Source organism: Salarias fasciatus, chromosome 6 (genome assembly GCF_902148845.1).
Source record: "Salarias fasciatus chromosome 6, fSalaFa1.1, whole genome shotgun sequence".
NCBI lineage: Eukaryota > Metazoa > Chordata > Actinopteri > Blenniiformes > Blenniidae > Salarias > Salarias fasciatus.
This window is the reverse complement of record NC_043750.1, coordinates 4,457,057-4,471,496: the sequence shown is the minus strand read 5'-3', so window position 1 is coordinate 4,471,496 and position 14,440 is coordinate 4,457,057. Positions and strand designations below refer to the sequence as shown.

General features: G+C 45.1%; 1 protein-coding gene across 1 annotated transcript; it reads left to right on the top strand.

The window, feature by feature from the left end:
- Positions 1-1,317: 1,317 nt before the first annotated feature.
- pla2g6 (phospholipase A2, group VI (cytosolic, calcium-independent)) lies at positions 1,318-13,148 on the top strand. Its single transcript, XM_030093241.1, has 18 exons — positions 1,318-1,401; positions 1,904-2,124; positions 3,388-3,597; positions 4,015-4,195; positions 4,309-4,496; positions 4,693-4,789; positions 6,473-6,655; positions 6,764-6,872; positions 7,508-7,624; positions 7,826-7,916; positions 8,227-8,390; positions 8,475-8,625; positions 8,753-8,889; positions 11,018-11,172; positions 11,349-11,400; positions 11,509-11,624; positions 11,740-11,813; positions 12,287-13,148. Exons 2-18 carry the CDS (start codon positions 1,910-1,912, stop codon positions 12,429-12,431), a joined length of 2,385 nt encoding a protein of 794 aa, XP_029949101.1. The 5' UTR covers positions 1,318-1,401; positions 1,904-1,909; the 3' UTR covers positions 12,432-13,148.
- Positions 13,149-14,440: the final 1,292 nt, after the last annotated feature.

Below are 14,440 nucleotides of genomic sequence, written 5' to 3'. Positions count from 1 at the left end.
AACTTAGAGCACATACTTATCTCTGCCAGCGGAGGTAATGTAATCATCATGGTTTGTTTGTTTGTTTGTCTGTCCGTCTGTTAACAACATAACTTCCAAACTATGGCACGGATTATGACAAAATTTTCAACGCTCTTAATTAAAGTATTTCTTTGCTGATCCTTCGTCCTGGACTTCATTCATTGTGATTCTGGGCCTGAGAGGCCCCATAGTCCCTCTTGCCTAGGGCCCCAGGGGGTCTAGAAACAACCCTGATGGGAATGGTTATGGAAATGTAAAGGAATATTTGAAATGTGAATAAAGTGTGTTTTAAAAATTGAAATCTCTCTCTCTCTCTTTCTCTCTCTCTATCTTAACTATTATTTTACAACACGCGTCAAAGAAAACACTGAATTTTTTAAAAACAAACTTCTTTAGGGTGGCATACGCAACACAACACATGCAGCTCAGAGATCCAAGATGACATATCAGAGATGCTTCCCTGGAAGACAGCTGGTCTTTAGCATAAAAGCAAGCAAGCAGCATTCCCAAAATCACATGTCAGTTTGACTTTTAAAACCATAGATAATACAATAACTATAGATCAAGTGTTTTCTCAGGCCTTCCATTACACAGTATGTTTTACTGATTTGATTACGTCTATCTTAACAAAACTTTATTTGTTCTCTTTATTTGTTCATGGACGAGTCCTCAATTATTACGACTCAGGAGCCAGCCATAACACAATCCTCTTTTTAATAGCCTTGCTTTGTTTTCTTTTCATCATACTGCTTTCAGTCCCCTTGGGGAAATGTCTTCATTGAACTGAGCGATCGGCGGACAGCCTCACAGTGCGACACTCAGGGGAAGCTGAGGGTCTTGCTCAGGGACCCATGGATGGACAGTGCATGTTTTTTGGACTGTGGGAGGAAACTGGAGTGCCCCGATGAAACCCATGCACAAAGAGAGCGCTGACCGCTGGACTACAATTTTAATGTATTTCCTTTATTTTCTTGGAACACCTTGGAAATTGCCTATTGTTGTAGTGGAGTCAAAGAAATTAATTTGAACTGTCAATCTTTTTTCCATTATCAGTTTTGTTCATTCTATCTACATTTCGCCTCTTTTAATATTTTCCCAATGTGTCGTCTCAGTTTCTGAAAGTTATCCCCCTATCACCTCTCATAAAGGTCAAATATCTGCCTGTGGGACCTTCTGTTATGAAAACCCTGGCATCTTCTGCACACCATGTCCCGCCCCCTTCAGGCTGATATCTGAGCTCTGATTGGACGAGCACACGTCAGTCACGCCTACTGATGACGTAGAGGAGGCGACGGAGCTGTCAGAAGTCAGAGAGCAGTAAGCTAGCCGGTAAACACGGAGGCTCGCCGCAGATCTACACGTTAATGCGATTAACTACATGTAAGTTTGACTATTCTTCTGTTTAAACATGAGGTTAATGTTATGTTACCGGCACGCGCTGTGCTTTTTAACTCCAAATTGACCGTGGATAACTTGAAACTCGTGAATAGCATGAATGGAGCCACTTGTTCGTGGCTCGTTTGCACCAGATATCAGTCCTGGAGTCATAAGAGGAAGTCCAGATTTATGATTGCTGAATCAAAGTATTTGTTTACAGTGCAGCCTGTTCTTCAGATAACAGCCGTGGGGTGTAATATGTGGAGTGTTAGACTCGCTCCTCCGTTGCATTCTCTCCTGAGGAAAGCATTAATCATTCATTGAAGTGGACAACAATCCTCCAGGCTGTGGTGGAGCAACGCAGAGCTGCCAAAGAGGGCAGAGCTAAACACTCCTTCTGATCTCTTACACACACACACACACACACACACACACACACACACACACACACACACACTGTGCTGCTGATCTCTTTCACACACTCATTCCTGGTCTGTCTCCACAGTGGAGGATGCAGTTCCTGGGCCGGCTCTTGGACACGGTCTCCTCCGTCTCGACCCTCTTCACCAACCCCTACCGGGTCCGAGATGTGCCGCTGTCTGAGTACGGAGGAGGAGGCAAGGTGGTGCTGAAAGAGGAGGGACGGATGATCCTGTACAGAAACACCCAGTGTCAGTCATGGGACTGTGTGCTCATGTGTCCAGACACTCCGGCTATGACTCTGAGGTTGGTGTGGATCACACCGTGTGATCAGGGAGATAGTGGTTTGCTCATCTGACGATAAGGACACGGTTGTCTGCTGGAATGTTGTTTGTTAAAAGTAACTGACCAATGTTCACCTCTGTAATTACCCTGAGTGTAAAGGCCGAGCCAGTGATCCCATCCACGCCAGGATTACTCAACTGACACACTGATGAATGAAAGTCGGAGCTCCAGATTAATACTGTCCACTTTAATAATACACATTTTCAACGGATTGAGTATTTTCAAATGAAACAAATTTCCAATAAATTTGGAGAGAAGAAGTTCTTTTAGCCTCTTACCTCTAAAATCAGGAAACGAAGGACACAGAGTTTTATGAAGATAAACACCTCCACGCTGTTGTATGCACCCCCTTTCTGCTTGAATATTTTTAAAGTACAGTAGGGTGAAATTTCTCTCACCTCCACAGTGATTGAAATCACTGCACCAGCAGATACGAACAAAAAAACCATTAAATAAATATCTTTAAAAACTACAGTACAGCAAAGCTGTTCCCACTGTTTGAGAGTCAAACTCAGGTGATGAATGGTTTGGGTGGATATTGGACATCTGGTCTTATAAAAATAGAAGATATCCTTTATTAAAATACAACAGTACAGATTTAAGGTTGTAAAACTGGTCCCTGAAATGTTTAATCTTACATTTATTTTGTAAGCATTTCACCACTAAATATCCTGTATAATACTCATTTTCACTAAAACATGACACTGGAGCTTTGTGTTTTATTGAAATGGACAGTATTGTGTCTTTCTGTCCCCTTATTGCTCTTTTATCTCACCTGTCAGAACCAGAGTCACTCCCATACTTTCCCCTCACAGCTCAGTGCAGCCGGGCCGTCCTGGACTAGACCGCAGTGGAAACAACCTCATAAATCTGTGGTGCATTAGCAGAGGAAGGAAGGAAGGAAAGAAGGATCCTGATGGAGCTTTCAGTCCTGGCACCCTGGGAAAAGAGGCTGCTGTAGAGTCCAGCAGAAAGCCATTTTAGTGGCAAACAATCTGCTTTGTTGCATGAACATCAGATGTTTTGTTCCCAGCTTCTCGTCCATCATTCGTTACTTTTGCAACACCTTCAACCTCCTTCATGAACCTTTTATTTACTCTTGAGTAAAAGTTTCTCCTTCCAGTGGACATGCGTACCGTATCCAGTCTGCATTCAGACGTTCTGTAAGCGGAACCCGATTCTATTGATCCAATCATTTGTTTGTGATGGCGTTTCCGCTCTCAGGCTGTTTCAGGTGGCCTCGGAGGAAGACGCCATGAACTGGTTCCCGCAGTACGCCCTCAAGCTGCGGCCCTTCTACGAGACGCTTCCCCTGAAGGCCGAGACGGTGCAGCCCATCGTGGACTGCATCCGCAACCACCCGGACTGGAGCTCCGCCCACATCGCCGTGGAGACGGGCCTGAGAGAGTGTCTCAAACACAACTATGTCCAGAGGTAAGAGGAATGGGTTTGTTTTATTACTGTCGGAAATAACGAGCTAGAAAGTAGCATGTTCCTACTTCTGGCTGTTATTAGCTCGTTTATCAGTATCACTCATTAACTCCGATCTGGTGTTATGCAGAGCTTTGGCTGACTGCGGGAAATTGTAGCGTAGACGACTCTTAAGAAATTTGTTAATGGAAAAGGTTTTCTTTGAAAATTTTAAAAATTTCGGTGTTGCTTTGGTGGACCCCGATTGGAGCCTGTCGTGGGCCAGTTTTGGCCCATGGGTCTTATGTTTGTCACCCCTGGTTTATTGAAATAAAGTGCTGATTGTCACTGATGATGACCGATGAGATGTTGTCTGCCAAGAACTCTGAGGACATTCAAAGCGTGTAACTCTTTCTGAAACTGAACCGTGAACTCTCTCAGTCAGATCAATGCCCGCGACGCGTCCGGCCAGACGCCGCTGCACCTGGCCTGCGAGCGGGGAGACCTGGCGTGCGTCAAGGAGCTGCTGGAGGAGAGCCAGGCCCGCACCGACATCCGAGACCGAAACGGGGAGACGCCCATGCACTGCGCCGCCAAGCAGGACTCCCCCGTCATCATCCAGGTCGGGATCTCTTCACGGCTCGTCAGCGTTTTGCTGATTTAAGACCAGACATCCTCAGCTGATCTGCTCCCTCTCTGCACGGCGCCGGCCTTCCTCTTCCTTTCTTCTTCCAGACCTTGTGCTCTCGTCTCTGCTCGGGCGTCAACGAGCTCAACGGCAGCGGCGAGACGCCGCTCCACGTGGCCTGCCGGCTGGGCCGCGTGGAGGCCGTCAGGGCCCTGCTGGGGGGCGGAGCCAAGTGCGGCGTGATCGGTGGGACGGGCTACCCCATCCACTCCGGCATGAAGTACAGCGAGAAGGGGTGAGTGGGAGCAAGTGGCCGCCGCAACCGACGCTGGAGTCTTCTCTGATTCTCAGCTTTCACCTGCTATTTGAGGTCGACGTTCCTGAACGTGCCTGAAAACATTCAACTTCTGCACATCTAACACTGCTATAGATATGAAACCAGCTGTACAGATTCGGGCGTGTGTGTGTTTGTGTGTGTGTGTGTGTTGCAGCTGTGTGGAGGAGATCCTGAAAGCAGACCCGGCGCAGCTCCAGGCGGAGGACGCTCTGTACGGAGGGACGCCGCTGCACTGGGCCAAAACTGCAGAGGTGGTTCTCCACGCTACTGATGAGCCGAAATCTGATTTATTCACGTTTCACTGTACCTCGACTGTAAACGTCCACACACACACACACACACACATGCACACTGCACTTCAGAGTTTTTATACAAGTAGAATCAAATTTGGGAGTTTAGCTTTTTTTGTTCATGTTAATCCTTCTTTAAAGAGGAAAAAAAAAACAAGTTACATGCATTATGCAAGTATAAAAGGAAGATTTGAATGAAAGGGGGCAGAGATAAGTAAAAAGAAACTCATGATGTCCTTCCGTCTTCAGCACAGATCGATCACACAATCAGTAACTTTTTCGGTCAAGTTTTACAGTTCATGTCAAAACAAGACAACGTTTGTCTGTTACAAAGTAGTGTTGTATTTTTTCAGTAATAAATCTTTTCCGCTTTTCTTGAAATTATGAATAGACTTTGAACGTTTGGTTTTGTTCTCAAGGTTGTTCCACAGATTGGCTCCCTGGCTTGAGATTCATCTTTCCTTTGGTTTTGTTCTAAAACCTGATGTTGAAAAATCTCAGTTCCTTCTATTTCGCATCTACTTTCTTTCTTTTTGAATCGGGTCTGCAGGTTTTCTGTTCATGTTTTCAGGTGTGCTTCATACATAGTTTTGAGGAGGTTATATTCTACCAGTTTCTTAAAATTTTAATGCTTCTAACTGTATAAATATTGGGTTTGTATGGCCCTTCTATCCACTCCCATTGACGACTCGAACTGCACGTTTCTGTTCCATGTAGGTTTTATAAGCACTTCTCCAAACTTCAGTACAGTCGGTCAAATATGGAACGACCAGTGAGTGAGGCTACAGGAACAAGGCCTCTTCTTAAGAGATTCTTTGACCTTGTGTAACGCAGCTGTAGTTTAGGATTCCTTTGTTTTAACATGCTCGATGTGGGATTTCCATGTCAGCGGTTCATCAGTTTAAAAACTTCATCTCACGTCCTTTCAATTTAGTCTTATTAATATTTAAAGATGATTTGTTGGCATTGAGCCATTTCATTATATCCTGAAACTCATTCCCAACAATGTGTGCTCTACAGTTTCTCTCAGCGGTCGCTGAGTCGCTGCTTTACAGACACGATGTTTTTCAACTCAAGCAGCAGAAAATATTTCAAATGTTTGCTTGTCGGTTCTAAAGAAACGTTTCCATTTCCTAAAAAACTGTGTCTGCTGAACAGGTTCTGACAGAAAGGACCGGTTCACCGGCTTTTCTGAGAGCTCGATAAAGACAAGACAGCGATACATCCACGTCCCAAACCAGCAGCGTTTGTTGAGTGTAAATTGAAAGCTAACAGAGTGCATCGGTTTGTGAGAAGGTTGTGAGTTTGCATGTTCTCTCCCAGTACATGTGGGTTTTCTCCTGGTCGAGAGTGTGTAAGTGCCAACAGGACAGTAGTCTAAAACAAACCTTTCAACAAATCCAATCCCACCTGCAGGGTGGCAATGCAAAGTGGGGAAAAAAACAAACCAAAACAGAAAAGTGTGGAATAATTTGGGTAATAATTAAGTTGGGTGTTCTGTTGAAGTATGAGAAAAAGGATGGAACCCCCCAAATAAATAAATAAATAAATGAATAAACTGTGATATGAATGCACCTATAGAAACCTGAGTATGAGACAATCTGATGATGTCTGAGTTTACCTGCTGTTTTCTCCTCCCTCCAGATGTGCCGGCTGCTGCTGGACCACGGCTGTGCGATAAACTACCTCAGTAAGACGGGCGAGAGCGCCCTCCACATCCTGACCAGGAAGGGCCGCTTCGAGGCAGCCATGGTGCTGCTGACCCACGGGGCCAACGCCAACCTGAAGGGGCAGGACGGGAACACGGCGCTGCACCTGGCCATGAAGGTGAGCTTCGGTTTCCATCCTTGAAACGTGGTGTTTCCTCATCGCAGTGCTTGATTGTAGTGGGTTTTCTGAATGATATTGCCCTTGTTGTGCGGCGCCGCTGGCCAGATGGACCACATGGAGCTGATCAAGGCTCTGATCGTGTTCGGGGCCGATGTGGAGATCCACAACGACCTGGGAGAAACTCCCGGGCTCATCGCCGCACGCACCAGCAAAGGTACGAGCGAGGGAGATGAAGCTGAAGACACGAGCTTCTCTCATCAGTGATGTGTTTGAAGACTGAATCTGCCTGACGTAACGCCACCGTCCATCCTCGTTTTTAATAACAGTGAAGATTTGCATGAAAGCCGCTTGGTTTTTGATGAATTACATTTAACTTAACATCAACGTTTTTCTGCATCTGCACAGCAGATTGTTTGGACTGCTGAGTAACAACATGCTGCAACATGCTTTGTCATTCCTGCTAAAGATTTGAAATGCAACTTTATGGATTTATAGCCTTTTTAATGACAAATAAATACAATGACGTGTTCAATTTGTTTAACAAAAGGCAGCAAGGTTTACTTATCCTCCTCTCAGAGAGCAGGACGGGCTTCACCGGTCACTGACTTCAGAACTGAAGAGTCCTCATCTGTTTTTTTTCTCAGGAAGTTTCGTCTTCTTCACTCATACCTCCTGATGTGTCGTCAGTCGTTTGTCATTTTAATGATTTTTGATGCATGATTGCTAACAGCAGCTTCTTCTCTCCACTCTCTCTCTCTCTCCATCTTCACCTCTGTCTCCTCTCTGCTGTCTGCATGTGTTAATGTGTCTGCTTGCACGGGTGTGTGTGTGTGTGTGTTAACGCTGAAGGCCCTAATAGAAAGGTACTGCTGGACATGCTGTGTAGTGTAGGGGTGCAGCGCTGCCTCCCTCCCTCGCCCGGCAGCCCTCCTCCCATCTCCACCAACGCCAAGCCTCAAGCCATAGGTAACATCCGGGTTTCATGTGGAGACGCACTATTACTGATATGTAAAACACATTTGGGAATTGTGGGAAACCAGTATGCAAATTATTTATTTCCTACTCGCTGATGGAAACCGCGGCTCCCCTCCGTTTCTCTGTGGTCTGAACACGACGTCGCCGGCCTGCGTCGATCCCGTTCAGTAGCTGCTGTGATTGGCTTTGCAGGGTTCGAGGACCTCATGTTTGTGGGGGCGGCGGTCGGCGCCATGAGCCGAGGCACGACTCAAGTGGACGGCCGCGCCGGGGTCAAGAGGAAGTGAGTACAAGACGGCGAAGAGCTGGAAGGAAGGGAAACGTGGGAGCAGGAATCCGCTTTTAAGATTGGATTCAGATTTGACGTCCGTCACGGATGATCGTCTCACTCGGTGGATTTATCAATAACGCTGGGTTTTATTTGCTCTGGCTTTAAAATGGCAGGTTCATCCTAAACTTATTGTATCAGCTTCACAGTTTTGAAAACACTTAAGTAGTACTGCAAACATAACTTTCTAGCATTGAGGCCTTCACACATCGAGGGTTCAGACCGGAATCCGTTTATTTCCAGCTTTCTCTCTCGTGTCCTGCAGGATGGACAGACTGCTGTGTCTGGACGGCGGCGGGATCAAAGGCCTGGTGCTGATCCAGATGTTGATCGCCCTGGAGAGAGAGGCGGGCCGGCCCACCAGAGAGCTGTTCGACTGGGTGGCGGGGACGAGCACCGGCGGCATCCTGGCGCTCGCCATCGTCCACGGTGCGGCCAGGTTTCCCTCCCAGACTCCTCCCCACTTCCCTTCAGACGACAGCAGGACGTGCTGAGCCGCTCTCCTCCCTGCAGGGAAGTCCATGGAGTACCTGCGCTGCCTCTACTTCAGGATGAAGGAGCAGGTCTTTAAGGGGTCCAGACCCTACGAGTCGGCGCCGCTGGAGGACTTCTTGAAGAAAGAGTTCGGAGAAAACACCAAGATGACAGACGTTCAGTACCCCAGGTATTCTGTCCCTGTGAACGAGCTGAATCTCTCTGAGCTGCCAGCGAACGACGCCCTGGACGGATTGGCGGTCCATCACTGGACAGACCCGTCAGCACGCAGTGATGTCCCCGCGCTGTGTCTCCAGGGTGATGGTGACCAGCGTCCTGGCGGACAGGCATCCCGGCGAGCTGCACATCTTCAGGAACTACGACCCGCCGTCCGTCCGCAGGGAGCCGCCGTACGCCACCACCGAAACCTTCAAGCCTCTCACCATCCCGCAAGGTAGCGCTCACAATCCCAGCATGCACCAGCAGCTGTGGCTCAGCGTGAGTCGGTCTGTGGTCACGTCTGTGGTGCCGGTTCGTGGTTCACGTTATATTCAGACATGTTCAGCCACCTGATTTAAAGGAACCTCCTCACACACTTTCACACACTCACTTCTGAAATGAGGCAATCCATCCAGAGACAGTTCCTCCTGTGAGTCTGTCTGGGGTCAGACTGTGTCTGTCTGGGGTCAGATTCTCTTTCTTGGGTCAGATTGTGTCTGTTTGTATGGTTCACACTGAGCTTCTGATGGACGGGAAACTTCCAAGTTTAAATTTAAAGGTTATTGTTTATCCAGTCCGGCCCACTGAGCAGGAGCCATTTGAGCCCCTGAACTAAAATGTTGCTGAACAAATCATTAGAATCACTTTTAATTCATCTTTGTCTTTATTTTAGATGCACAATCCACATAAAACGTAACAATTCCAGAAAAAAAAGTGATAAAAGCTGCCATTGAATGAGGTGTAGCTCTTATAGCCTTTCTTTTAGAAAAAAAAAAACATTTCCAGATCACACCAGTTTTTCTTCCATCTGAATAAACCTGATCAGTGTGAAGTTCATCGCCGGCACCACTGGAGGGCGACGAAAGCTTCCAGAAACGCCCCGGGTTGAGCCATGGGTTGAGCACAGGCCTCTTCCTCCTCAGCACTGCGGGTGAAAGCGAGCGCTGGTGCTGCGTGTGTTTGAGTGCTGGTCGTGTTGTTGTTTCAGGATGGGAGGATGAGGATGTGTTGGTAGTAGGATACACAGAGGCGCCGCCCAGAAAGCGTAGAAAGGTGACGGATGAAGGTGTGTGTAACAAACAGAATCACCTTGAAACCACCAAACCACCACTTATCGTAGATCTACAACCCAGAACACCTGTGGACCTGAGAGCAGTCATTCGTGTTACTGATCAGTCAGTTCACTTGAACTGTGATCATTTACATGATTTTGTTTTTGAGACTTGACCTCGACGACTTGCTTCAGATTCGTCACACTTGTAATAAACTGCCACTGCTGCGACTTCTGATGACCTGAAAACACAAAGACAGAACTGAAGATACACAAATGAAGCATTTGCATTTTGAGGAAGTGTTATGGTAGTATGCGATTATTATTATTATTTTCTTTTGGTCAGTTTCTGCATTAAAACGAAACAAAAGTCTGAGTCCCTAAATTAAACAGAAATAATGACTTACAGCATTTTCATTTCCCTTGAAAGTTTGTAATTATCATGAAATAAAATTCTGAACTAAGAGAAGATGAGGAACAGAACTATCCCTGGACTGGAAAAGATTTAGATCTAAAATATTTTTGACAATAGAATAGAACAGAGGAACGTCTCTGCAGCGTTGCTCCACACAGCAAAATAAATAGAAACGGAATAGAACGTTAAAATATCAATAAGACAGAATAAAAATGAAGTGAGTATTATTAAATGTTAATATGTTTAAGGCTTAATGATGAGTAATATGAGCACAGAGAGACTGAACCTGACAGAAAAACACAACAGACACAATTTAGAAACAGCCTGATGTCCACAGAAAGGAAGAATCTCCTTACTTCTGGTTTCGTGACAGAACATCACATCTGATGTATTTAAATTAGGAATACTTTGACCAAAGAAAATCTACAAATAGTTTGTGTGAGACCGACGAAAATAGGATTGCTTCTGTGAAATCCTCCTCTGTGCTGCTCAGACACGCTTTAAAAGTTACTGTGATTCGTTTTAACGACTTGTCTTCAAATTGGAACTTAAATATCTGGACAAGGAGCCATTTTTCAGATTTAAATCTGCCCTTTTCATCACTTTATCACCTGATCAGCATGTATCAATAACATGAAGAAAACTGCTCACAGTATGAACAGTTCATATTAGAGGATGTATTAGGGAATAATATATCTGTAATGTCTACAATATTCCTTTAAGATTGATTAGAGACGGTCAGATTAGATGAATTAAAGATAGAGCAGTGATGATAGATTTTGGAGATATAATTTAGTGATGTATCAAAGTTAATCCACAGGATTAATTTAAAGAACCTGTGAAACCTGGATACCGGAGCAGACCACTCACTTTCTTCTGTCCGACTCGAACCCCCAGAGCAACTGGTGTGGAGAGCGGCCCGCTCCAGCGGCGCCGCTCCCACCTACTTCCGCCCCATGGGCCGCTTCCTGGACGGCGGGCTGCTGGCCAACAACCCCACTCTGGACGCCATGTCGGAAATCCATCAGTACAACAAGGCTTTGAAGGCAGAGGTGGGGCAAGATGCAGCAGCTCCAGGAGGAGTTTTTTTTTTTTTTAGACATTTCTCTGCATTTTGCACCTGAAAGTTTCATTAAAGTTCACTTTATGTTGGATTGTAGTAACTTTCAGTCGTCGTAGTAGGTTTTTGTGAAAATACAGACACTCTGTATTGTTCTGCATTTCTCAGGGCCTTGAGCAGGACATCAAGAAGTTGGGGGTCGTGATCTCTCTTGGGACAGGTAAGATGAACACAGAGCCTAAAGAAGCGTCTGAAGCAGCGTTGTTTTCTCTGTCAGACTCGTTCTCATGGGTACAGCTGACGGCGGTTTCATCCTCTGTGTTTCCAGGGAAACCCCCTCAGGTGGCGGTGAGCTCCGTGGATGTGTTTCGGCCCTCGAACCCTCTGGAGCTGGCCAAGAGCATCGTGGGGGCGAAGGAGCTGGGAAAGATGCTGGTGGACTGCGTGAGTGCGACGTCCTGCGTTTGAATCGGCCCGCTGCTTCAGTCTGATGATTCTCTTCTGCTTGTCACGATGAAAACATGCTTCTCTAATCTGAAACTCCTGCTGGGCGCCGCAGTGCACGGACTCGGACGGCTGTGCGGTGGACAGAGCCGGAGCCTGGTGCGAAATGATTGACACCATCTACCACAGGTCAGTCTCGGTTCACTTCCTGGATTTTTGTCTTGAACTCATTTTTATCGAAACACAGATAAAACAGAAGGGACTGAAGTATTGACTGTCTGGATTTCAGAATTCTGAATACACTAAAATGATGTTTTCACTTGAAACGTTGTCGTGTAAACAGAGCCCGAGAGTCCAGTCTGAATTCTGTCAGACTTGGCGGCGGTATCATCACACTCAAGACTTTTCAGATAGAAATGTGTTTGATGTGATCACAAGACTGTTTGTGTTGAAGCTTCTGGGTCTTTCAGAAAGAAAACAAGTAAAATCTGGAAGCAGGGAGTCCTTCCCCAGTGACAGACACTACTGCACATTTCATCTCGAAGAGTTATTTTATTGTCAAAAATGCAATGAAACCGGCTTCTTCACCAAACTATATAAATATGAATCAGTCCGGTGCTGCACTCACTGAGTCGTGTTCTCTGTGTGCTCCTTGGGTCCAGACTGAGTCCTCAGCTGTCTCAGGAGGTGATGCTGGACGAGGTGAGCGACGCCGTCCTGGTGGACATGCTGTGGGAGACGCAGATGTACCTCTACGAGAAGAGGGAGATCCTCCAGTCTGTGGCAAAGTTACTGCAGGACTGCTGAAGAAAGCAGGTGGAGCCGTGGAGCAAAACCCTCGAACCGATGGACCCACGGTGTGGAAATCATGGAGGCGGGTGTGGATTCTGCCGAGTCAGTCGCTGATGTATTTATAGAGAAATAGAGGAAACGCAGCAGCAGACGTGTGAAGCGTAGCGAGGAACTGCAGATTAACAGGAAATGACCGACACCCTGTCGAAGGGACATCATGTAGCAACGTGTCACCTGATCACATGGTTGGATGGCGGTTTTCTCATGTCTGAGCCAGAATATGAAGTGAATCCTCCCTCTTTTCTGTGAAAAATAGACTGAATGAGATGTGAGTGAAACTGGAACTTCACCCTTCACCCTTTCATTTGTTTTAATCCTCATGGTCCTGTCTTCCAGCTGATGAGCCTGTTCTGCCTTATGTGTCATGGAACAACATTTAAACCTTTTGTTTTTTTGTGCATTTCATACTTTCTTGCCTTTCTCACTTATTTATACTGACATTGAAGACAAAGTGTAGCCTCAAACTGATCCGAACACTCGGTGCACATCGTGTCCTGAGGGCGTATTTAACCTGTACTGTGAGAGATGGGATGGGAAGTTCACTGAAATTCTGAAGGTGCAGCTGTTACATGCACAACAGAAGAAGGAGATGACACAGTGATTTCTATTGACTTTCTATGTGTACTGATCATTGGATGTGTACATTGTGTGTTAAAATATAATATCACTGACCTGACATAAATGGTTGCTTTATTGTCTTTTTGCATTTTGTGTTACATGATCCTTCGTTGTTTTCCCACCAGATTTCTGTGTTTTCTTTCTGTCATTTTGTTTTTTTTTTTTTCTCAGAACCAAGAACTATTTCCAAAATTGATGGACCAAATCCTTGAACGACTGTACTTCATCCATAATCCATAAAGGTGGTGTTATTGTTGCCGCGCTTAGACATTTGGATATAGCAAAAAATACTTGACTGCAGATGTGCCACAAAAAAAAAAAAAAGCCAAAACGCAACAAAAAGTGTCAGTTACTTAGAAACGTCAAAGTCATCAGTCAAAGAAAAACGGAGCATAAACAATATGAAAGAATCAACACCATATCTGCTCGTTTCTTGTCACAGGCACGAAAAGGACTCGGACGAAGTACTTATTTAATCCTATCCCTGTGCATCGTTGCCTTATCTTAATAATTTGCAAAAACAATAATTCTTTATAATTATCATCACTTCGCATTTATATAAATATACTATAATTTCTATAGTTAAAACACACCCATAACTCAAATGCCATAAACAAGCAAACCTTCTGTCATAAACCGCGGAGCTTGACAGAATCTGCTCTTTACGTCTCTTCTTGAACAGACACAAAGCCACAAAAAACAAAAGGTAACGACACAAAAGCCACAAGGGAAGTGGGGAAAAGGCTTTGTTTCCAAGGGACAATATTCTCTGACGGACTGGGGTTGAGCGAGAGTTTCATGGAATGTAAGTTAAACATTGCCGTTTGATGATGGCGATTTAATGTTTTCAAAAATCAGCTATATTTGTCTTTGTGCTGAAATAATCAAAACTTTCTGTGTGTGCTCCGCTGTCAATTGTAATTTGGTTCCGTCAGAAAATATTGTCCCCCGGACCGGAACCAAAGCCTGTTCTTCCAACCGGACCGAGAGAATTTAATGAGTTGTAAGTAAATTGGATTTAATATAACTGAAATATTGTATTATCATTGTTGCAAAGACAGTGAAAGGTAAAAAAAAAAAAAAAAAAAAAACCCCAAAACAAAACCATTTAAGAGTAAAAATAATATAAATAATTTAAAGAATCACAGAAGCAACGTTCCCTCACTTTACATTATAACAAAGTTAATTCAGCTACATTACTTCCGTTGACCACTAACAATACTTTAGTTTTATCATTATACGCCCCAATTATGTTCGGTCCTAAAAAGTGTAAATCACTGTGGAAATAAAGCCAGCACTCACACATTTACCCAAACATAGAAACAAAGCCTGTTCTCAACTGTGTT

What these genes read in the sequence shown, in the direction of transcription:
- pla2g6 (XM_030093241.1), top strand. Translation starts at nt 1,910, where the DNA reads ATGCAGTTCCTGGGCCGGCTCTTGGACACGGTCTCCTCCGTCTCGACC. An exon ending in AAACACAACTATGTCCAGAG is followed by an intron (nt 3,598 to 4,014) that starts GTAAGAGGAATG and finishes GAACTCTCTCAG; the next exon opens with TCAGATCAATGCCCGCGACG. An exon ending in ACAAGGCTTTGAAGGCAGAG is followed by an intron (nt 11,173 to 11,348) that starts GTGGGGCAAGAT and finishes TGCATTTCTCAG; the next exon opens with GGCCTTGAGCAGGACATCAA.